The sequence below is a fragment of the Protobothrops mucrosquamatus genome, unplaced genomic scaffold (assembly GCF_001527695.2).
Source record: "Protobothrops mucrosquamatus isolate PMUCROS unplaced genomic scaffold, P.Mucros_1.0 scaffold2155, whole genome shotgun sequence".
Taxonomy (NCBI): domain Eukaryota; kingdom Metazoa; phylum Chordata; class Lepidosauria; order Squamata; family Viperidae; genus Protobothrops; species Protobothrops mucrosquamatus.
Genome location: NW_015388252.1, coordinates 177,010 through 202,778, shown reverse-complemented (window position 1 = coordinate 202,778; position 25,769 = coordinate 177,010). Strand labels below are relative to the sequence as shown.

Here is a 25,769-nt window from a genome sequence, read left to right as displayed (position 1 = left end):
TGGACTTCAACTCCCAGAATTCCACAGCCAGCAATGCTGGCTGTGGAATTCTGGGAGTTGAAGTCCACATGCCTTAAAATTGTCAAGGTTGAGAAACACTGAGCTATCACATAGCCAGCTTGATAGATTTCTAATTAAAGAAAATAAATATTGACTTGCAAGGTAAAATTTTAACTACACATTAAAAAAGATAGAGGTAAGGTTGGTTAACTTCTAGCTGCAAGGCCACATCCATTCGTCTTGCATCTTGATAACACGTTTAATAAAGGTTGGCCAGAGTTACATTACCGGAGCAAGAGACGATAGAGCAAAGTTCGCATGAGGCGCGCGGCGGCCTACCTCTAGTCTACGTTTTACGGCTACGCCCTTTTCTAAACTGCTCTTCTCCTTCGCAATCAACCCCTCCCCATCACTCCTTCCTATTCGACTATTCCATTCTCCTTTCAACCAGGGAGCGCCCTGACTGAAAAAAAATGATCTGAGCTGCAATTATAGGGCGCTGTCGCTTGTTGCTAGGTGACCAGACGCGAAAAGGCAGGGCGGAAGAAAGAGCGAAAAGGCTCCAGCAGACAAGGCCGCTGCACTGCGACAAAAACGAAAAGGAGGAGGCGCGCGTGCGTTAGCCTTCCTGATTTGCTATAGGCTCGTTGGGATCCCGGGAAGGCGAGATATAGCGAGGTGAGGCGCGTGGATTGGCTAGTTAGGGTATGAATGACTGAATATTTCTCTCCCCCTGAATCAGTCTCTCTCTCTCTCTCTCTCTCTCTCTCTCTCTCTCTTAATCAAAAAAGGGCGGTATTAAGAGACCGAGTGGTCTGTCAAAGGCTAAGGAGGCTGGGAGAGCAGGTGGATGGGCGAGAGCACGGGTGGGTGAGTGAGTTAGTAGGAGCTATAAAAATAGCAGAATTCCTCTGTCTCCCAGTTTAGTGTAAGTGACTCAGATGGAGCAGCAGTTTCCCCTAACTCATGATGTATCTGATTGCATGATATCTTCGATAGTGGTGTATCTAAAAAGGTTCATTTAAAAAAAAATACTGTGAGTCTCTTGATTTCCATTGTTTTTTAATAGTAAAATTCCTAAAGAGGTAGGAATGTTATGAAGCTATTGTTAGAATTCAGTAAATGAATTCCTATAGGGATTTTTAAATATACACCGTATGTATATATTACAGTTGGACGCATAGTCACCCAGATGTTTAGACAGGACTTGGCATTTTTATTCTGGGATCAATAGATGTTGTTTGATAGTGTTAGAGGTACCATCACAAGTATAGCTGCCCTTTGCAATTGACTGATGGTAATGTCAGTGCCAGTGTTTAAGACTGCTCAGGGTATTTTGGATTGAATCCAAAGCTCTTAACCGTATTACCATTCATACTAGCTTTGCTTTTTTATTATTTACAGTCCTGAGAGTTGAAAATTTAAAAAAATGAAAACGTTTTTGCAATATTTGTATTGCCTTAAATGTTTATGTGCACCTTGGAATAAAATATAATTCTTACCATAACAAAATGGGAGAAGTCTCAGGATTTGAGGAGAGAGGGCGACATATTTGTGCTTGTGTGTTTGATATCCTGAGAAGTGTGTAGATTAGAACATTCTCTCCACTTTGTGTGGATGAAGTGATAGCTGCTGCTCAGTGGGTTGGAGTGATTCAGGCTTTCTTGCACAAAAGGGAGTGGGGAGGATGAAGAGATGAAGGAAGACTCAGAGAATGAAAAAATATGCCGGCTGTTATAGCAAGGATGGATCAAGTTCAGTTTAGGATGCTGTATTCTCTAAACTTAGAATTAAACAGTGTGGCTTGCTTTCTGAAAATGTTTGATCAAGTTGACACTGAGGTTCTACCTCCACTCAAGTTATAATTTACTTCTCTCTTATGTAATATTGTTGTTTAGGTTTGGGCAACGCTTTCTCTATTTCTTAATTTACAGGAATTTACCTATTGGTTTTCAAGGAACACCCTTTTGAAGCATACTTCAGGTAATTGATACTATCTGTGTCCTTCTCCCTTCCTGATATTTCATTTTCTGCATCTGTTTATGCAATTGGGGATTAGGGCTGTCAGGAAATAAATGAAGGATTAGACCTTAAAGGCATTCTAGACATTGGAAAGATGCTTCTTCCAGCTAAATAGTCACTGCAGTTTATAAGAACTAAAGATAATCCAAGTAAACTAAATGGTGATGTAGAATGTGGGATACTTCATTTTTTTCAGCTTTTGTTCTGGGAAAGCCCATTTGTTTCACTTATATAGTCCTTTCCGCAATTCCATTTAGCATCACTAACCTAACTTAAAAAAAATACAGGACTATAAGGTTTAATTTTTCATCATTTCCAAGTTCAAATAAAGCTTAAATTGTTTGACAGAGACTGTATTTCTTCATAAAAGTACAGGACAAAAATTAGATTGAGAGCAATTCCTGCCCTTAAAATGCACATAGAAAAGAAAACCTGTTCTCTAATTAATTATGTGGCAGATGATCTCAAGTTTCTTAGTTTCTTAGTTTTAGATATATAATATTCTGGGTGGGCAGTTTGTACTAGAGATGTTTGCTGTGGCAATAGTGACAATATTCTGTACTATTAGCTTTTTTATTTTTGGTCCCCTTTGTAAGGGTTCTCTGCTCTCCAAGGATACACCATAGTGTAGCAAATCTTACAGTTGCCTTTCCCAACAATAGACTATTGCTCTGAGTCAACTACACCTTTCTAGGACTTTGCAATGTGATTTGTCCTTAAAGATGCCTTTAACACTCAGTCCTTTAATATTATTATAATATTCTTTAAATCTCGTTTCATAAAGACTCAGTCTTTAAAGTGATATATAACCTATGTCTTTTATCAAAAGTTTGTGCACTCATTGGAATGAAGTGTTCTTTCAGTGTGGTCGCTCCTTTTCTAGTTACTGCCAAGCTCCAGGCAAACTCTTTAGTTCCAGCTGGACTCTCATCTGGATATGTGATGGTTGATTGTGATCGTGGTAATTGAATGATAGTCCTCTTGCTTGCTCGTAATAGCTGTCCATCTTCAGACCCCTTTTGCTTATCACCTTTCCTACTATATGCCCTCACACATACACTCAGTCTTAGCATTTGTGTTTCTGTTCTGAGAAGGTGGATGGGCTGCTTCTGTACTTCCTCACATCCTTGAAAATGCTAGGGTGTGGCTCAGTTATAGGCAGCTGCAACACTGGCTTCTATGCCTTTGAGTAAATGTATGAATGAATATCTGAATGCATGGAGGAACTGAGGGGGAAAAGCTTGTTTCTATGACTGCAACTAGTTCTAAAAAGAGCAGGCAGCAATCCCAACTTCATTCCTTCACATTCCTTGTTTAGTTTAAACAGTTTGTTAATTGTTTTGTTCTGCACTAGTCTTTAAATAAAGTTTGACTGACTGCCAATTGCTTATCCCCAGTTTTTTTCAGGTAAATATTAACACTAGGACATTTCCTATATGTGGCTGACTTTTCTCCAGTGCTATCAGAAAACTGAAAGCACAAAACATTTCCAATGTTTAGATTTTATTAATGTCTTTTATTGTCAGTGTTCTCTTTCTGAGTAATTTTTTAAAACTTGCATGCTAATGGAGAACCTATTTTAGTAATATAGAAATGGTATATGATTTCAAATGTGTACTACTGAAAATCATGGACTGGGTAGTAAACTCTTTGAAAACATTGAGTCTTAAGACTTAAGATTTGATTCCAGAAGAGTAGCTGTTAAGCCTACTCTAAAAATAAAATAGCTTTTATTTTAATAAAAAACATTCTATCAATACATTTTTTATTTCTATTTTAGAGTGGTTGTTATTTTTGTGATGTCTTATGACTGAAACTTATTTTATTAAAAAATAGAATAATGCAAGTTAATTCTGTCTGAGTAGTGAGATTTCAGATTTGAGATGAGTATTCTTGCAAGAAGAGAATTGTTCAAAATCATCCATTTATTGCTGCTTTTTTTCTTAACATGATAAGTGATGTATATCACTTTAATTAAAATTTTTATACTTTTGGAGGAAATTGTTTTGAAGTCTAATGTTACCTGACTTACTTCTACAGTAATTCAATTATTTGATATACTGTTGCCATAGTAATATCAGATTTTATATATTTTACTTTTTTATGTTCATACTGTAGCCTTTCCCCTGTACAACTAGTGAACATATCAGCCTGATGTGGCAGGATTGGGGGAGGTGGATCAGAATAGGAAAAAATAATGTGATGGGACAATCCTCAGCACTCCAAGATGGTACTGATGATTCTGTGCTCCCATGTTGGCAACAATACAATAAATAGTTAATTAGTTTTGGGCGCATATTTATCCGAAGAAAGCTTCTCTTTCCTTATAGATTACATAACAGCTATTATATAATTAGGCAAACCAAAATTCTTTAAACTGTATGAGAATTTTTAAATTTTCATGTCTTTTTCCAGTGCCAAAAAAAATGAACCGTGGATATATAGAAAATAATAATGTCCCACACGACAATAATCAAATGGTTTTGGATATGATTCTTTGTTCTTTACTTGGAGTTCCTCAGCCTGTCAACTGGGAAAATGTGGCAAGATTGGTTCCAGGGTATTCATCCAAAGAGGTAGGCTTCTTTTTCTTCTCCTAACTTTAGCAGAAAAAATATTTTTAAGGAAGTTCAAGTTGGAAATGTTGCTTACTAGTCTCTATGCATATCACAGGTCTGTTATAAATTCAGTGCTTGAACTTAAATTCTCCAATACAAGCAATATTTTAACAACTGCTTCTGGAACTTCAGTTTCAGACAAGAGAGGAAAAATATTTACTTTTTGCAGTTCAGTGTATGTTTAATATCAAGAGCTGCTTTTTGTAAGATGGGTGGCTATACAAATTTTATTAATATTGTACATCTTTTTCAGCTCATAGAAGTATACAGTGATTTACATTAGAAACAAAGATAGCAGATTAAATCAAAACTACAGTGAAGCTGAACTTCTATGCACAAGCCTCTTGTCACCTTAATAGTGTCTTCATTCAAATACAGGTAGTTCTTGTCTTACAATAGTTCATTTAGTGACCATTCAAAGTTACAGTGGCACTGAAAAAAGTGACTTATTACCGTTTTTCACAGTTATGACCTTTGCAGCACCCCCATAGTCATGTGATCAAAATTAAAATACTTGGCAACTGGCTCTTATTTATGACTGTTGCTGTGTCCCAAGGTCATGTGATCACCTTTTGTGACCTTCTGACAAGCAAAGTAATGGGGAAACTAGATTTATTTAACAAGGTTACTAACTTATCAACTGCAATGATTCACTTAACAACGGTGGCAAGGAAGGTCATAAAATGAGTCATAAAACTCACAACAAATGTCTCACTTAACAACAGAAATTTTGGGTTCCATTGTGGTCGTAAGCTGAGGACTACTTGTACAAATAAATATAAATATATAAACGTAAAACTAAGATTGGAGCAGAATGACTAAGGGTAAGGAAAATCAGTGGAAGCAGGAACAACGTCTGATTTCCTCTTGACATCCCCATTGAGTTTTCTTGTAGGAATCTGGCAGGGAACATTAAAAATCTCCCTCTCTCCCTCCCTCCCTCCCTCCCTCCTTCCTTCCTTCCTTCCTTCCTTCCCCCCACCATCAGGGCAGGTAAGTGTGTATTGCTGGGTGGGAAGAGAGAACAAGGGATTGTGAGACTGGCTGGGAAACTTTCACAGAATGTTGAAAAAAAAGATCACATGACTATAGCAGCAGTCAGCAACACAGAGCAGCCAGTAGCACTAAAGCAGCCACAATAGGATCTTGGAGTCCTGGTGGACAATCACTTAAATATGAACCATCAGTGTGCTGCAGCTGCCAAAAAACCCAACACAGCTTTTTTGGAAGCTGCTAGGCTGCATTAACACAGGGATAGAATCAAGATCACGTGAAGTGTTAATACCACTTTACAATGCCTTGGTAAGGCCACACTTGGAATACTGCATCCAGTTTTGATTACCACGATGTAAAAAAAATGTTGAGATTCTAGAAAGAATACAGAGAAGAGCAACAAAGATGATCAGAGGACTGGAGGCTAAAATATATAAAGAACGGTTGTTGGAATTGGGTATGTCTAGTTTAATGAAGAGAAGGACTAGGTATGACATGATAGCAGTGTTCCAATATCTCAGGGGTTGCTCCAAAGAAGAGGGAGTCAAGCTATTCTTCAAAGCACCTGAAGGCAGGACAAGAAGCAATGGATGGAAATTAATCAAGAAGAGAACCAACCTAGAACTAAGGAGAAATTTCCTGACAGTTTGAACAATTAATCAGTGGAACAACCTGCCTCAACCTGCTTGAGCAGGAGGTTGACCAGAAGACCTCCAAGGTCCCTTCCAACTCTATTATCATTATTATTATTATTATTTCCCCAAATTTCATTCCCCTGGGGTTATAGGTCCTAGATTTTGGACACATTCTGTGAGTTAGCCAATTTGAGATAGCTTAATTCAAAAACTGTGGTCCTATGATGCCCTGTTTCACCTAGTTAAATATCTTGAAATGAGAGTTTTAAAACTATATACTGTAGATGTACTCACATACATGCACACGTGCACACCAATACATCTATATGCACATATATGACCCACCTTCCCTTGGACATAAATGCTGTGAAAAACTAAATGATATGTAGAGGTTTATCTTTCTGTTTCTCATATCAGGTATTGCTGTTCAATTTTACTGTGCTAAGGAAAAAACTTGCGGTAGGACCCATTTTTCCTTGCTATCCTATTCCTATAATTTGGTTGAGCTCAAAATCATGTTATGCTATAATGTGTCTTGTTTATTGGTGGTTTAACCTGACATATATCTAGCTGTTGTGATTTTTAAAACATAGTTTATGGCTTAATGTTAGGATGAGCTCAACCAATATGTCTAATAAACAAATCATGGCTTAATACTATGTCCAGTATTAGCCCAGTCCATAACTCAACCCAAATTCTCAAATGTAGGGAAATAAATAAATATGTAACAGGAGAAAGGAGGAGTGACTGATTATTAAAATATACAGTATCTAGAATTACAAAGAGAAGCACAAGATTCAAATCATTCTTCAAAATTTGGGCCAGATACCATTTAGTACTGATATCATTTATATTATGTTGTAGCTTCTCAATACTATATAAGATTATTGCAGTTGCAATTATTTTTAATTAAATTGAAGAGCCATCTCACTGCCAGTGACTTTGACTGAAATAAAGGGACCAATGAGTACCTTGCAATACTGGAGATAAAGCCTGTATATTCAAATTTGAGGTATTCATTGGCTGTGTCGATTCAATCTAATTGTCCATCCTGATCATTCTACAGCAGGGGTGTCAAACTGCCAGCCCACAGGCCAGTTGCATCATGCAGAGGCCATGCCCACCCCAGCTCCGGCAATGCAAAAAAAGTCACGATACGTTGCGACATGTCATGCGACATGACGAGTTTGACACACATGTTCTACAGTATCAACTTCCTTACAATAGATGGGTTGTATGTTTTTTGGAGTTATATTTTGTTGCTGTTTTTGATGTTTTGTTTTATTTGTAAGTTTTCAAGAGTCTGACTAGATTATGATATGATGGAAATGTTATGTATGTACAAGTAGTCTTTGACTTATGACCAATTCCTTACCAACCTTTCAAAGTTATGACAAACCTCACCAGAGCTATTTACAACCATTTTCAGAGTTACAATTACCATCATATGTTCCACAGTCATGTGATCACATTTTGGACACTTGGTGATTGGTCCACCTTTTCAGATATTTGCAAGGGGGGGTCATGTGACCATAATTTGTGATACTTTTTCTAGTTTCCAGCACTTCCAATTTACTGCAAAAAAAAAACCCATTGGAGAAAATAGATTTACTTAATGATCATGGCATTCACCTAATGACAACCACACAAATGTCATAAAATTCACATCACCTGATGCCTTGACTTACAACCATAACAACTTACAATTGTAATTGTAGGCTCAATTACGACCATATGTCGAGGACTACTTTTATGGATGTTCAAGCCTTTGGAAAAGTCAGGATGTTATGGCATGTTATCTGTTGTGGTAACTTGCCCTGAAGTTAACTTGCCCTGAATGTATATTTTCAGATTTTATACTTTGAATTGTTGGCAAAGTGATGTTCTAGAATAATGTTTCATGTTAGTTTTGCTGTCTTAGCATATTCTGTATACTAGTTATTGTCTTAATCACAGTTTATATATTTTCCTGATTTAACAAATTGCTACATCCTAATCATGGTAATTTCAGTCATAATAAACTATAATACAAAATTGCTTAAATGTAGCTTTTCAAATTTCCGTTATGGCTTATGTTGGGAGGAACTCCCCCGTCCAGGCTCTTCCAGCCGGGATTCTTCTTAACAGCGCAGAGGAGGACAAATAGAACATGAAACCAGCTACTGGAAAGAGAGGTTTAATTACAGAGATTAAAGTTGAGTGACAATTCAGCATGAATCCCCGGCTAGCTAGACAGAATGGTCTTCAGACATGAGTTCTTATACCCTTTCGTGGTTTCCAAAATTGTCATTTCTGATTGGTGAGTTCAAATCTGTTTTCCCTGATTTGCTGGTCAGTGACTATTGTTGGGTAAATCTCCTTCTTAATCCTGCCTAAAAGGTGTTNTTGCTGGATCAGGTTAGCTCATGGTCTTGGGTTTTTTCCTGTGTTTGCCAAGTCATTCCCTCGTTGGGGTGGGGAGGGGGTGTCCAACTCTTATCACTTATGAATGGGGCCCTAGCTGAGAGATCAGTTGTATGCTACATAGGTCACTCACACATTTCCCTCAGAAGAATTTCTGTTTGTAGAATTGAGCAAAGCCTTTCCTCTGATGGGCAAAACCTCTTGCTCATCCCCTCATTTCCCCATCACTGCAGTTTTTTTTACCAAACTCTTTCCACAGTGTGTGTTTCCCCCCAGCATCTCTGAAAACTTTTTCTCCAAGAACCTGATCAGACCCGTATTTTGCCTACCTCTTGTATGGGTAATTTATTCCCTTCACTGAAGCCAGGACATGAAAGCAGCACTCCAGTCCTACCTGAGGTACCTACTCTCAGGCACTCAGCAGCTTTCTAAAGACAAAGCTCCAATTCCATCCAATCCAGCAATCAAGTTCTAGCCGCTCTTTGCAGCACCTCTGCAGTCCAGAGCCACACCCAGACTGATTTCTGACTACTGTTGATAGATCACATTTTTGGCTACTGCAGGGCCATAGCTTCAGCCTCATTGATTCCATAGTTCTCGCATCTTGCCATTACTGTTGGGTCTCACTCCACCCTAGGTAAGTTTCTTCCAGCACCTCTCTGTAAGTCCTCCAGGCAGCTGAAAGTCCCAGGGGTGTTCCAAGGGTCTGTAAGTACAATAGTACCACCCCTTGTCTTCCAGACAATGGTAATGAAAGCTGTGGACTTTCCATTCATTGGAACAACAAAAGCTGACAAAAACACCATACCAAACTCAAACCTCCTCTTCAGCTCACCAAATAAGATCCAAAAATGGTTATTGACCAGGATTAACAATGGGCACACTGTGACTTTCTGAATGCTGCTGACTGCAATTCCCAGAATCAGTAACCAGGGCGGGACAGGATTGCTACAGATGTAGTGCAGCAACATTTGGTGGGGGACAATTTCCCCACCTGAAATATACATGCCCTATGTTGCCATGAACAAAGGAAAAGACTAGGGATATGCTGAGTTTGTGATACTAATTGGGAAGGCATGAAAGGGAAATTGTTGTGATAATGGGAGAGTTCAGTTACATTTACATAAACTGGGTTCATTCATGTTCAAGCTAGAACAAAACCTCCAGGTTTCTGGATGCCTATATGGCTGTACCTTAGAAAAGATGGTCTTAGAACTGACCAGAAGGGAGATAACTCTAGATTTATTCTTAAGTAATGACCATGGTTTGATATTATGTGTATCCATTATGGAATTGGTTGTAAATATCAGCTAAGTGAGGCAGTTAAGTGAGTTGCACCTCATTTTATGACCTTTTTTGCCACAATTGTTAAGCAAATCACTGCAATTGTTAAGCGAAACATGTGATCATTAAGCAAATCTGCCTTCCCCCGTTGACTTTACTTGTGAGAAGCCAGCTGGAAAGATTACAAATGATGATCACATGACTGTCCTAAATACAGGCCAATTGCCAAGCAACCAAATTTTGATCACATGGCCACGAGAAGGCTTCAACAGTCATAAATGTGAAAAACAATCATAAGTCACTTTTTTCAGTGCTGTTGTAACTTCAAATGATTACTAAATGAATGGTTGTAAGTTGAGGATTACCTTTATATAAATGGGGATTTTGGAAAACGCAAAAAGTCATGTGGAAGGAGATGTCCCAGTCAGTATTTGATAGCCAACTTTCAAGAAGCTTTTGACAAAATTATGGAATACTTTTAAGTAAACTTAGTAGAAATAAAATATCAGATACTATCCTATTATGAATTTTAACTTGCTAAACAACAAAAAAGTAGTAGAGTAAAGTAAGAAATAAAGACTTTTAAGGATCTTTGTTATGATGGGAGCTTTTCAATTTATTCATAAATGATCTTAATTTAGGGGAAAATAGTAAGCTAGCCAAGTTTGCAGGTGATACAAAACAATCTATTCTGGGCGATTAAAAACAAAAGTGATTGTGAAGAACTCCAAAAGGAAGTCTTTAAAATGGACAAGCAAACGACAAATTTAATTCATGTAAGTATAAAGTGATTGTTAGGGCAACCTCTCAGTCCAGGTGCATAATATGTACACTGATGGAACCTAAGCTGTCTGCAACCATTCAGAAAAAAGAACTTATGGCCTTAACGGGTAGGTCAGTGATCTTGATTCAATGTGCAGCAGCTATAAAAATGTAAATTTCCTACAACATATCCTTAGGACACTAAACTATCCATGTTGTAAATAGGAAAAATTTCAGAAGAAGAAAAGTAGAATGATCAGAGGGCTTAAACATCTTTAGGAGAAAAAAACCAAATAATTGGGCCTTTAGCTTAAAATACAGGCAGTTGAAGAAGTACATAATGTATGGGCTTGATGATTAAAAAGGGTAGAATATGGAAAAAAGGAAGCCATGGAATAAGTGTAAAGAGAGGATAGAGTATACATGCTATAAAGAAAATTGGCAGGTACATCTTTTTTTCTCTTTTTTAAAAATTTCTATTTGTCACTTTTTTTTCTTTTTTTTCTTTTTTCTTTAAATTTGTATTGTTTTTACTTTGCTAAAAACTTATTTTATAAAAATCAATTTAAAAAAGAAGGATAATTGAGTATATAAAAAATTTCTTCCTCTCTCAAAATATTAAGGGCAGAAATTATCTAATAAAGTTTATTGAAAGGAGAATTGGACCGGGGGGGGGGGGAAAAAGTATTATTTTTTTTGCCTTAGGATACTTAACCTATAAAATTCTTTGCCACAAGATGAATCACACTAATTTATATACATTTAAAAGGGGATTGAATAAATTCATTGAAAAAATTATGAACTGTTTTTTTTTCCTTGAAGATTTTGTTATATCTAAGTTGAGTCTCTCTCTCTCCTGACAAACCTAGCAGACAACTTTGTCTCCCAAAAAGTAGAGAAGGGAACTAGGGGATTAGCCATTTTGGATTTAATTCTCACTAACAGAGATGAAATGATAGAAAGTGTTGAAGCCACAGGAACCTTGGGAGGTAGTGATCATGCAATATTGGAATTCAACATTATGGAAGCACAAGCAATAGAACATAGTCAAAGNGTCATCCACGTTAATGCACAAGAATCATAATAAAGTGTCAGATTTGGTACTTTAAGTCCTCCACGTTCTCTGGTATCTTGAATAATCTTAAATTTAACTCTCGCCTTCTTGCCTTCCCAAATAAAACGATTCAAATCTCTTTGCCATTCTTTCAAGTTAAGTTCATTTTTTAAGATAGGTATCATCTGAAATAGAAAAAAAACTTAGGCAAAATGTTCATTTTGATGGCCGCTATACGACCCAGCAAAGAAAGCTGTAGTTTTTTCCACATTGATAAGTCCTTTTGAAAGCTGTGGACTTTCCATTCATTGGAACAACAAAAGCTGACAAAAACACCATACCAAACTCAAACCTCCTCTTCAGCTCACCAAATAAGATCCAAAAATGGTTATTGACCAGGATTAACAATGGGCACACTGTGACTTTCTGAATGCTGCTGACTGTAATTCCCAGAATCAGTAACCAGGGCGGGACAGGATTGCTACAGATGTAGTGCAGCAACATTTGGTGGGGGACAATTTCCCCACCTGAAATATACATGCCCTATGTTGCCATGAACAAAGGAAAAGTCTAGGGATATGCTGAGTTTGTGATACTAATTGGGAAAGCATGAAAGGGAAATTGTTGTGATAATGGGAGAGTTCAGTTACATTTACATAAACTGGGTTCATTCATGTTCAAGCTAGAACAAAACCTCCAGGTTTCTGGATGCCTATATGGCTGTACCTTAGAAAAGATGGTCTTAGAACTGACCAGAAGGGAGATAACTCTAGATTTATTCTTAAGTAATGACCATGGTCTGATATTATGTGTATCCATTATGGAATTGGTTGTAAATATCAGCTAAGTGAGGTAGTTAAGTGAGTTGCACCTCATTTTATGACCTTTTTTGCCACAATTGTTAAGCAAATCACTGCAATTGTTAAGCGAAACATGCGATCATTAAGCAAATCTGCCTTCCCCCATTGACTTTACTTGTGAGAAGCCAGCTGGAAAGATTACAAATGATGATCACATGACTGTCCTAAATACAGGCCAATTGCCAAGCAACCAAATTTTGATCACATGGCCACGAGAAGGCTTCAACAGTCATAAATGTGAAAAACAATCATAAGTCACTTTTTCAGTGCTGTTGTAACTTCAAATGGTTACTAAATGAATGGTTGTAAGTTGAGGATTACCTTTATATAAATGGGGATTTTGGAAAACGCAAAAAGTCATGTGGAAGGAGATGTCCCAGTCAGTATTTGATAGCCAATTTTCAAGAAGCTTTTGACAAAATTATGGAATACTTTTGAGTAAACCTAGTAGAAATAAAATATCAGATACTATCCTATTATGAATTTTAACTTGCTAAACAACAAAAAAGTAGTAGAGTAAAGTAAGAAATAAAGACTTTTAAGGATCTTTGTTATGATGGGAGCTTTTCAATTTATTCATAAATGATCTTAATTTAAGGGAAAATAGTAAGCTAGCCAAGTTTGCAGGTGATACAAAACAATCTATTCTGGGCGATTAAAAACAAAAGTGATTGTGAAGAACTCCAAAAGGAAGTCTTTAAAATGGGCAAGCAAACAACAAATTTAATTCATGTAAGTATAAAGTGATTGTTAGGGCAACTTCTCAGTCCAGGTGCATAATATGTACACTGATGGAACCTAAGCTGTCTGCAACCATTCAGAAAAAAGAACTTATGGCCTTAACGGGTAGGTCAGTGATCTTGATTCAATGTGCAGCAGCTATAAAAATGTAAATTTCCTACAACATATCCTTAGGACACTAAACTATCCATGTTGTAAATAGGAAAAATTTCAGAAGAAGAAAAGTAGAATGATCAGAGGGCTTAAACATCTTTAGGAAAAAAACCAAATAATTGGTCCTTTAGCTTAAAATACAGGCAGTTGAAGAAGTACATAATGTATGGGCTTGATGATTAAAAAGGGTAGAATATGGAAAAAGGAAGCCATGGAATAAGTGTAAAAAGAAGATAGAGTATAAATGCTATAAAGAAGATTGGCAGGTACATCTTTTTTTCTCTTTTTTAAAAATTTCTATTTGTCACTTTTTTTTCTTTTTTTTCTTTTTTCTTTAAATTTGTATTGTTTTTACTTTGCCAAAAACTTATTTTATAAAAATCAATTTAAAAAAGAAGGATAATTGAGTATATAAAAAATTTCTTCCGCTCTCAAAATATTAAGGGCAGAAATTATCTAATAAAGTTTATTGAAAGGAGAATTGGACCGGGGGGAAAAAAAGTTTTTTTTTTTTGCCTTAGGATACTTAACCTATAAAATTCTTTGCCACAAGATGAATCACACTAATTTATATACATTTAAAAGGGGATTGAATAAATTCATTGAAAAAATTATGAACTGTTTTTTTTTTCCTTGAAGATTTTGTTATATCTAAGTTGAGTCTCTCTATATCGGGCATGTCCGACCTGTGGTCCATGGGCCACATGTAGCCCTGGACAGCAGATAGTAGAAAATATTTTTTTTAAAAGGAAGCTTGTTGTTTATAGACATTAACTATATTATATATATTATATGCGGTCCAAGACAATTCTTCTTCACTCAAGTCAAGTCAAAAGGTTGGACAACTGTGCTCTAACTACTAGTTAGAGTAAACAATAACAGGAAAGGGATTTTTCTCCATTTCTTCAGAAGCATCTGGTTGTGAGAAAAAAATAGGATGGATCTCGGCCTGGTTCAGGAGGATTTCTATTATGTTATTAATTATTGGTCAGCTCTCAGAATCCTAGGTAAGGCAAGATGTGTAACTAAATATACTTTTCTCTATTATATTTTGACAGTGTGCAAAAAGGTTTGATGAGCTGAAAAGCAATGGAAGTTCTCCAGTAGATAACCAGTTCAATCCACTAATGGCTAGTGGTTTGAAACCTGTAGAAACACTAGCTGGTTATATTAAATCATCACTTCTTGATGCTCAGGATGAGTTACAAGAACCCTCTTGTGAAAATGATGCAATTTCTTTAAATGGTAGGTTTTAATCACTTCTGCTGTTGTGTTCATAGAATTATGTATGTTATTTTTCTCCTGTTGATATATAATAATAATAATAATAATAATAATAATAATAATAATAATAATAATAATAATAATAATAATAATAGAAAAATATAGTTCAGCTTTTGTCAATAGTTGGTTCACTCATTTTTCAGATTAAATTAGAATGGATTTTTAAAATTAATGTTGGATTTTTTAAACTGTATATCCATTTTCTACTAAACATTTTGTGGCTTTAAAATAAAAAAATTGACTTCTTGCGTAACTACCATTAAAAGTAGCTAAAGTAATTAGTCCTCAAAAGTATATCATATTTCTGTTATGTATTAGACAAAACCATATATATTATTATATGCTAAAGTTATTTTGCTTTATGAAATCTGTGTATGAACCAAGCTGTAATTCTTTATCAGCTTTTTTAAAAAATAGTGCTTTCCGGGAATGTTGCCAATCAATTTATAGTCTATAAACCAAGGAAAGCTGTTTCACATAAACCATATAAGGAACCTATCAAGAATTTAAGGCATATAGGTGTATAATATACAGATAGTCCTCAATTTGGGACTGCAATAGGACTGGAAAATTAATCATTAAACAGTGCAGTTGTTATGTAAGGCATCATGTGATCACACCCAATTTTATTGTTTGCTCAGAAATCACGTGAGACTGACTGGTGATATCTTGCTGGTTTCCCCATTCACTCTGCTTGGCTGACTCTGCTTGTCAGAAGCCGTCTGGGAAGATTGCAAACAATGATCACGTTACTACAAGATGCTGCAACTGTTGTACATGTGAACTAGTTACCAGGTGTCCAGTTCATGATCATGTGACCACAGGAATGCTGCAATGGTTTAAGTGCAAGGAGCAGTCCTAAGTCAGTTTTTCAACACCATTGTAACTTGAAACAGTTGCTAAAGAAATGGTAGTTAAATGACTACTACCTGTAGTACAATGTTTAGAGTTTGAAGACAAGCTTTGAGATGTTCTCAGGGATGGCTGAGAAAAGGCAACTGAAAATGGTACCATTGCTACTCAAGATAGTGCTAGGTGCTCAGAGACCATGTCAAAATACTGTCATTGAATATGGTGATGTATATATCTCATGATGAAGTCTTACACAAATAGCATATGCGTAGGTCTAGAAAAATAAGGCACAACTAAAGAGCAGCATGAGTGAGAGAAAGCTGGTGCAAGTATGAAGGAGACAAACTCGAGCATGTTGTATAAACCACTGTGTGTTATGACAGTAAAAAGTGTGAGAAAAGAAAGATTCTACATAAGAATTATGTGGCAAAATCATTTATTTCCTCCTGAAAACTTGCTGATTTAAGTAAGTGAGAAGGAAAGATTCTGTACGTTAGAATTTACCAGCCAAAACCTGATTACATATCTATTTAGAATATTAACATCTAGACAAATCTGTGATACAAAAACATAGATAAAGAGTTATCCCTCTTGGTATTGGGTGTAGTTCTTTTCAGGGATATGTTTTGTACATAACTTACTAGGAATCTTCAGCGATCCTATCTTACCTACCCTGTCGATAATCAGAGATTTAGTATTATCATTTTTGGGAATTAGAAGCACTATGTTAAATAAGAAAAACGCAGGCACATGACAGTGGATTTTTTTTTTAAAAAAAAAGTTCATTTGTACTTCTTTGTTCATTGGCAAAGAAGGAAGAATTTGATAAGGGCAGAGATAACTGCCACATTACATTAACTATTATGTTATGCCTAGTTCCGAAGTGGTGTGTTTATGTAAGCACTATGAAACAAAGAGGTTTGCACTTACCCTCCCATAAAACATAGTAGACAACATGTACTACATAGTGGCACATAGAGTTATGCTGATTTTCCTTCTCTCTTGCAAGTGCTAATACACTCTGAGATTAAAAAGATTTACTCTTTTCCTTTCTACTTGGGTTGTATTAATTTTTTAAAGAACTTTTCTTCTGCAAATACATTATAAGTATTCATTTAAAAATTAAATAACTATCACATCATCCTTTGACTATGGAACACTGCTTACCACACATGAGAAGTAACACACCTCAACATTATGACCTAATGCTTTTTCTCCCCACTTGTATTTAAGGAAAGTCAAGTATAGCTTCCTCAAGGAATTGCTCTTCAGAAAGTGAGAAATGCCCTGCACTTAAAGGTGGAGAAAATGCTGATGAAACTGAAGGGTAGGAAGATGGCTGTTCCATTTTAAACAGCTAGATTAACCTTAGTCTTTTTGCTGGATAGTTATATACTTGAACTATTTCTCTATATTTTGTGGAATTTCAGAGGGAGGAATTGGGGTTTCTGTGGGAAGCATTACATTGGCTTGCTAAGGGAAAATAACATTCAAAATATGTGTTCCTTGTGAAAAATAAATATGTTCAGATCTAAAAATATTACAGATATTATAGTATCATAGCATATTGAATTAATTTCAGTTTTGAAAATATTCTAGTTCTAGATCCCTTCATTTATAATTTATAATTATAATTCACATAATTATAATGTGTTTTATAGTTCAGTAAAAACAGTATTAGATTATAGCAGCCTGGGAATAAAATTGGAGAAGTAAATGTTTAACCCAGGGTGACAGGAATACTGTTTCTCTGGGTCATCTTGGCAAATGGGATTATGGGATTCCTGTGTGTCATTTTTCAACAAGTGAATTTTGAAAGTATCAGTACCAGCTTTCTCTTTCATCTTTATTCAGTGAATCTTTGAATGTTTGCATACTAAGCTTTCTCTTAAAAACTCAGTTTTCTCAAGGAGTCAATGCACTGTAGTTGCCAACAGATTCATAGCAAGTCTATTTTTCCCTTGCTTGTGTACAGATTTTATCTAAGGGGAAATTTTCAAAACCGGTCTGCAGTATTCAGAAGTTCTATGACAAATTCTCTAGGAAAAAAAATCCTTATCATTGATTGTGATTGTAAAACAGCCTCGGAAACTTTCCCTCTAGTCAAATGAGTTCTGCTAGGAGTGAAAGTTCCAGTGTGTGAGCAACATTCACTGTCTGCCATGTCTTCTTCATTCATTTGCATATAGAAGATGAAACTTTGAGTATCTTTTTTCCTACGCAAAAGTACCTTTTTTTTCTTCTTCTGCTTTCAAAGAAACTTCTGTATATAGGAATTTCTTTAAAAATCATATTGTAATTAGAGTAGATAAACACAATAACTTTACCTACTAGTAGATGTAATTTTATTTATTACATTTTTGTGATTAATAAAGAACTAAAAGAAACAATTTCTTGTGCTTTTTGCCTTCAGAAATCAAAGTATTCAATGGAATCTAATAGAGATTGGGCTAGTTGTTAACACTATTGGATTAGAATTGTGGAAACGTAGATTCAAATCCCCACTCAGCAATAAAGCTCCATGGATGGTTTTGAGACAAACAATATTTTTGTCATAATCAATATTACTGGGCTGTGATGAGAAAAAAATTGGGCTGAAGAAAGAACGATGTATATTCTCTTGAATTTTTGAAGAAAATGTATAGATAGCATAAAAATATGTCCAGTAGTGGAGAAAATTAAAATCCAGGCTACACACCTGGTATTTATTTATTTATTTAATTATTTAATTATTCATTCATTCATTCATTCATTCAATTTGTGTGGCCACCCCTTTCAACAAGTAATTGTGGGTGTTAAAATAAAAAAAGAAAAGAAAAAGAATTACAATAAGAAAAGAATTAAAATACATAGCAGCCAAGAATAAATCAAACATAATTACTAAAATAACCAAGAATCAGGTCCCTGCGCACACTTGGGGTCCTGGCCTGGGCATAGAGCCATATTTTAAGGATCTATGAAAAGTCAGCAAGGTTGGGGCCATTCTGATCTCTGGAGGGAAAATGTAACATAAAGCGGGTTATGACAGAAAAAAAAACCCATCTTCTTGACTTCGCCAACTGGCATTTCTTGAAGCCAATGGGATTCAAGCATGTCCATCCTGCCTGACTTTTCCAAATGTGTTTAAGTTTTGCTCATAACAGGATCTTCGATAGTTCTTAAGAACAGTTCAGTGAACTATTAGTAATGAATGGAATTGAATTTAGATATTTCTGTTTGGGCAAAAGATTTATATGCAAATAACAGGTTTGCATGTACTATCTGCTACTGTATCTTGAGACACACAGACTATAAACAAATTAAGCATGTTCATAAATGTTTCACTTTGCTTAATTTTACTCTGGAGAAATGGAATGAAGCTATATTGGTTTCCCAATAATGATGTATTTTACGCATCTCCATAATTATGGGGAATTCACTCAGCTCATGGTCTACTAAGCCAAATATATTCTAGTATTCAATTATCCTTTTCCTACTTCAGTGTTCCTTAACTTTTTTCATGCATTAAAATGTCATTACAAGTTGAAAATCTATGTTACTGTCTCATGAAAGCATTATTTAAACTATTGTGTACATAAGAACATATATTTCCGTAACAGTAAAATTGTACCTAAATTTAAACATGAACAATAATTTTCACAAATTATTCAAATATTCCAGATAATGAAAATAATATTCCTCCCTATGATTTTTCCCTCTTAAATAAAGGCCAAATATGGTGATCCATGTGTGTGATGAAGCAAAAAATCTGAAGGAAGATTTTGTTTGTCCACGTGATCTATTGATTTCTGAAATGAAGTACTTTGCTGAATATCTATCAATGGATGCCCAACGCTGGGAAGAAGTGGACATTTCAGTTCACTGTGACGTTCACATCTTTAACTGGTTGATAAGATATGTTAAAAGGAACACTAAGGAATATGAGGTTGATGAAATACCCACCTTAGGTAAAAGAAAATATATTCATTTTTGCCACAATTCTTTTGAAAACCTGACTCTTACATCAGACGAAAAGATTGCAAAAAATGGCTTTGAAAGGTCGTTTTCCTTTCCTGTTCTGCTTTTGATGATGAAAGCCTAATCTATACAAACAGGGAAAGCTGAAATAAGATATAAAGTTTAATGGGATTCATGTCTTACAAAATGAGCATAGTACAAGTGCTACACAGCTTAATATGTTAATAGTAGTTAAGAAGTTGGGGATTTCCATTTAACCTCCTTCATTCTCATGCATAAGTTCACCTTTTCCTTTTGAGAAATATTTATGCGCTGTTATTTGGGACTTTGTATACCAAAACTATCCAACCAAATTTGGTATCTGATCCAGAAATATGGTAAGAATTTGATGTGTTCTGGTTTACTCCAATCTAATCTAAATTAGTGCATGGATTTAATGCAAATGTTTAGGGATGAAGTATATCAAAGTTCCTAAAAATCAGTACAGAGCTTTGTAAGTACCCTACTTTAAAGTCTGATTTCTAAAGGTTATTACTTATAACCTTTTTTTAAGACAGCATGTGAAAAACTGATAATGATAGCCTCAATGATGAAAAATATCTCCCCTATTTTAGGAGGAGAGAGAGAAAGTTTATGTGTATATAATATACACATCTCTATATATCTGCTTGTGTGTGCTTATGCGTGTGTGTATTTATGTAAATAGATAAATAGTGGTAGGGAAGGGTAACAAGGGGTCCTTGGTGCGCTCTGAGCTTGATTGTTTCCTTGCAGACATTTCATTACCAAACTAGGTACCATCATCAGTGCTAGTTAGAGGGTGGGGTTTACTCTCTTTTTATATACTACTGGTAGTGGTTTGCCCTGTCAGTGCTGGTAGAAATGGTTTTGGTGGTTCCTTGATTCGGTAGAATGCTCTTGATACTATCAATCAAGATTAATTCCAGGAGCAATTAGTAGAAGATTTAAGTGTACACTCAGCTTTCCCCTCACTGAAATTCATGGTATTAATACATCTATATGATTCTGACTTAATTAAACAATTTTTAGCACTTTAGCATTTTTTTCTTTTTTTAAAAAATGTTGTTCAAGTAGTTATTAGTTCTCACTTATGTTCTGTATAGCACATGTTAAAGTTTATATAGCATAGTAAATGAGGCATATTTATTTAATTGAAACTAGGGGTAGGCAGTAGAAGGGAACATGCCGTCCACAGGCCCCATTTTTACTTGGTTTCCTTGTAACATTGCACTGCAAATTTTGGGGAGCAGCATTCTAACCTTAAAAAAAAGGTTAATATATATTCCAAGCTTAACAACCATTTTGTCAAAAACAAACAAATAGTTCCCACCTTCATTCCTTAAACAGAACAAACAAACATTTTTAGTTCTTCTCCTTTAGATGATCTCACCAAGACACTCCCATGGCTCTCAGAGGCTTTGTCACCACCATAATCATCTGTAAGAGTTCCAGCTACATAAAGATTGTCCATATGCAGTGTAAAACCAGATCTTTCCTTTCGTTTCCTTACCATATAAAGAGGGAAGCACACCTATTTTTAGATCACGAAGGATTTATTTCTGGGGTGGAAAATAATAGACTAAGTTAGCAATGCTAGTGTGAAAATTACGGGTATTTGTGGGAAAATTTGGCTTTCCGTAATATTGCTTTGTTTTTAAATGTGATTTTAATCCAGCTTTATTATCTGATCTAAAATGCAAACATTTTTAAAAACTGAAGTGTGCTTTCATACGGTCTAATTTATAAGGGACTGAAGTTAGATATATCAAAGTTTGAAATTGGTCTTTTCTTCAACTCAGCTTTCAATATTGAGAGCCAATTCCTCTCTGAAAACAGACAATTTTGTCTTCAAACAAAGAGAGATCAATAGCTTGAAACTCAAAATTCCACAACGTGAATGTGTTTGTATAATACATTTAAAATGTCAGGATTTAAACTCTAAATCTTGGTTCGAGATAGTTACTTTCTTTCTTTAGTTTCTTAGCATTGTGGGGCTTGCTTTGTCATAATAATGTGAATTGTAAAACCCTACACTATTATTTCTGGCAGCATGTTAGGATAAAAATTAGTAAGAAGCAAATAATTATTTAGCATTAAATTATTAAGCAATGTAATTATTTAGATATAAATGTAAGTAGAACTGAGAAGTCTAAATAATCCAAGGCCAAGTAATTGATAAAAGGGCCCAAAACAAATCTCCAAACTTTCTCTTATTCCATTTTTATAGAAAGCAGATTTTCTGAAGCAAGACATCTTTTACAATGTTTCCTTTCATTTTTAACTAGTTTCATTTTAATCTACTTGCAATATTTGTAAATCTAATAACTTTTCAATTTGTTATCTTCTTTCTTTTTAGAACCAAGCAATGTCATTTCAATACTTATTTCCTCTGAATTCCTGAAGATGGACTCTTTAGTGAGTATACTCTAGCAATAAGCATTCTGTATCTTTGGTTGTTCTAAATTCATCTAGAATGAGAACATACAGCCCACAGAGCTGATCTGTATGGTCTGACATCCCACTATATTTTTTATTCCATCTTTTAAGTAAATAAATAAAATGCAATAGCTTTGCAAGTGTTTTATCTCTGTAGTATTTGGATGTTATATTCATTTCAGAGATTATGGCCATATACAGTAGATACTGGTTCTCTTTGCTAATAACTACAAATTGCTTATAATTATATTCTTTCTTCATATCTTTTTTTTAAAAAAAAAAACCTTAAATCCTTTTATTCCAAATCAAATAATATTTGGTATTAAAAATGCCTCATGTTGGTTTTTATGGAGAAAAACTATGTGGTTGCTAAGAATCAACACCAGCTTGATGGTATACAATAAATCCAGCTGGCTTAAGCAGGAAGCTTAATTAACATAAAATCTTTCTTGATAAGTTTCTCTGATATTTCCTAAAACAGGAAGTGTAGAAGTTTGTAGAACCTTTAAAAACATCATGATTTGCCTTAATTTCTAAGCTCTTAGAAAATGTAGACTGTATTTTCTAAATATTTGGTAAGCAAAAATAAACAGTATATTCATTCTTTATATGCATATCCCTATCTTGCAATGTTATTATGCTTTACCTACAAATGTATAATTAAAGTTATTGATTAGTTTGAATAAGGTGCTTAAAAACTAGTTTAGATTTGGAGGTGGGACATGTTATCATCCAAAATAATAGCTTCATATCTGTTGAAATACTGTAAAAATACGGCTATATGATGTCCAATTGTATGCAAGTTATCTTCAAAGATTAATTAGTGTAGTACAAAATCTTCTTCAGTGTTAAGAATGACCAAACTTACTGGGATTGCTGGGATTGGAATCGCTCCACCCAGTCCTAGCCTCAGCCTGATCAATCCAACAGGTTCTTCCCCAACTCTACTCCAACCTTAATAGGTAACAGTAAGTATTTGAATCTCTATATGTAAAAGTGTCTGAGTGATTCATTTTTTCCGGTCATTGGCTCGTTCTAATGCTTTTCTTGGAATATGAAAATGCTGTAAGAAATATTTGTATGACTATTCAGTAGTAAGTGAGTTATGTTTATGTTTTTTAGGTAGAAAAATGTATTAATTATTGCCACAAGAATATGAGTACAATTGTAGCTACGCCATGCAATATGAACTGCATTAATGCTAACCTACTAACCCGCATAACTGATCTTTTCACACATAATGAAGTAGAAGAGGTGAAGGACAAGAGAGATAAATTTAAGAGGTACTTTCTGAGCAAAACAAAACCTTACCATTGTCTCCTTTCCTTTTGTATTCATATTATCATTAGTTTGAAAGAAATATTAAATGCACAATTGAGAGCAATATTTAGTTAATTATGATTGAGCTCCCAGAACAAAGTTTGAGCTTGAACAAATCATAAAAATTAGATTAATTAATAAATAAAAAGTTCCTGGCCTTGGATATAGCACAATCACCCAATGGACCAAGCCCAAGGAACTATTAATGTAGTATTACTCTATTCTTCTTTGGACAGATTTCATCCCTAGCCCTCCCAACACCCACACCTTTATTGTGATTAGTTCTGGGCATCACACTTTCATAGGATTCTGAAAAGTTGGAATTGTATGAGACTTTTTCTAAGTCAGTAAAAAGTATCTAAGAAACTAAGCCCTGGAAAGAGGTTTTAGCTTGAAAAAAAGTGACTGAGGAGGATGTTAAATATCTGCAAATATTTGAAAAGATGTTACATAAAATAAGTCAGAACTGTGTAGGAAACTGAACATAAATTTTAGGAAAACAGATTTTGGTCAATGATTGAAAAAACGTTTTATGAATAAGAGCAGTTTGACATTGCAACCAATTACCCAGAGTAGGATGGCTTGGGCAACATTTAACAGATGTCTTTGTCTAGTAAGCAAACTGATAGTGCTTTAGGATTTTTGTTTTTCACTTTCACAACGGCCTTCTTCCTATCATACGCAAACTAACAAAAATTATATCGAGTTCAAATGGTTAGGAATCTATTGAGTTTGTGAATAGCAATCTCCTTACCAAATTGTATTAACTATTGAATGGACTTTCACTGTCAGCTTGTGAATTTTGTTGTGAGGGTAATTTCAAACCCTTTGAATATGGCAGAGTCACTCTTTAGTGCTCAGCTAAGATTCAGAACCATCTGGGCAAATTCCTTGCTCCATCAGAACAGTATGACTTATGTAACTGAGTTCAGATTAGTCTCACTATCAGGAATTAAGAACTGAATACAGGAAAGAGCAAAACACCATGCAAGGAACCAGAATCACTATGCAGACTTAAAAAAAAAATGGCTGCAATATTATAAGCACTTTTCTTTTCTGTTTGTAATGTAACATTTAGTATATGAGTGAAATACTTGGTAACTCATTTTTATGAGTCTTTTTTTTTTGTAACTAATAGCAAACTTTTCTGTAAGAAGATAGAAAGACTGTTTGATCCAAAGTATCAGAATGCAGATTCTAAGGGAAACGCTGCAACCCTTTACAGGTATAGTGCTCTTCACTGATTTGCACTACCTTGCCATGTGTTCCATAGCTCACTGCAGTTTTGTAATGTCATTCTCATATTTTTGTTTTTGTGCAGGTGTTACTTATGTAAGAAACTTCTTATTAAGGATACTGAAAGAAAAATTCCATGTATTCCTGGAAAGATTAATGTGGATCAGTATGGAAATATACTCTATATTCACATAAGGTGCTTCAAAAAGTCATTTTGCAGCAACATTTTTAGTGTTTTTCTCTTGACCTCTTTTAACATAGGCTATAGGAAAGTTTTAGTTTATAAACTACACTCCGTCTATTATTCCAGCTGACAGTTTTAACCAGATGCTGTCTAGGGAACAATGACTAGGGAACAATGACTTTTGAAATATAGATTAATTAACAAAATAATTTAGCAGATCAATGTAATCCCTGTTACTGGCTCAAATATATAATTTACTTTGACTGAAAACAAAAGGTAGACAGGGTCACACTTGGGTTACTATTTGGATGGGAGACAATGAGGAAATGCCAAGGCTTTATTCTAGATTGGGAAGTCAAAACAGTTCCTTGGAAGGAAGCAGTGGTAAGCCACTTCTATATTGTTATCAAATAAATATGGTTATGCCAATGAGGTTGTTAGAATTTAATCTCCATCCAGAGTTTATATTTTTCTCCCTACACTATAGCAATCAACACAAAATAATGATGTTAGCAGGATACAGGTGAGATGTACGAAACATTGCCAGTCATTAAATTAGCACAATAAGAATCACTCAAAGAAAAGATGAAAGAAAAAAAGAATTATGTTTTTTCCAACCTGTGCAACAGTAACCAGTCAGAATTAAAAGCTAATTCTCTAAAACGGCTGCTCATTTTTCTGTATAGAGATAAATCTTGGGACCTCCATGAGTATCTCCTGAGTCTTTTTGAAGAATTAAAATCATGGCGAGATGTATACTGGCGTCTTTGGGGAACTATTAATTGGTTGACCTGTTCAAGGTGTAATCAAGTGAGTATTTTTAGCCCCCTCAAGAGATTTTTAGTTGTCTTAAAATTTATACAGTAGCATTTTTGAAGAAATATATATTTAAGAACAATCCATCAGACAGTCCGGTCTGATTTGCAACCTTTTCTTCTTTTTTAAGCAAAAAAA

General features: G+C 35.0%; 1 protein-coding gene across 1 annotated transcript in view; it reads left to right on the top strand.

Annotated features, from left to right (window-relative positions):
- Nucleotides 1-4,448: 4,448 nt before the first annotated feature.
- The window catches only part of KIAA1841 (KIAA1841 ortholog), a 38,912-nt gene continuing 17,591 nt past the window's right edge, over nt 4,449-25,769 (top strand). Inside the window, exons 1-9 of the mRNA XM_015824191.1 lie at nt 4,449-4,598; nt 14,584-14,770; nt 16,895-16,988; nt 19,370-19,608; nt 21,996-22,054; nt 23,198-23,358; nt 24,534-24,620; nt 24,717-24,827; nt 25,502-25,625. Coding sequence (XP_015679677.1) covers nt 4,449-4,598; nt 14,584-14,770; nt 16,895-16,988; nt 19,370-19,608; nt 21,996-22,054; nt 23,198-23,358; nt 24,534-24,620; nt 24,717-24,827; nt 25,502-25,625 — 1,212 coding nt within the window. The remainder of the gene's footprint in view (nt 4,599-14,583; nt 14,771-16,894; nt 16,989-19,369; nt 19,609-21,995; nt 22,055-23,197; nt 23,359-24,533; nt 24,621-24,716; nt 24,828-25,501; nt 25,626-25,769) is intronic.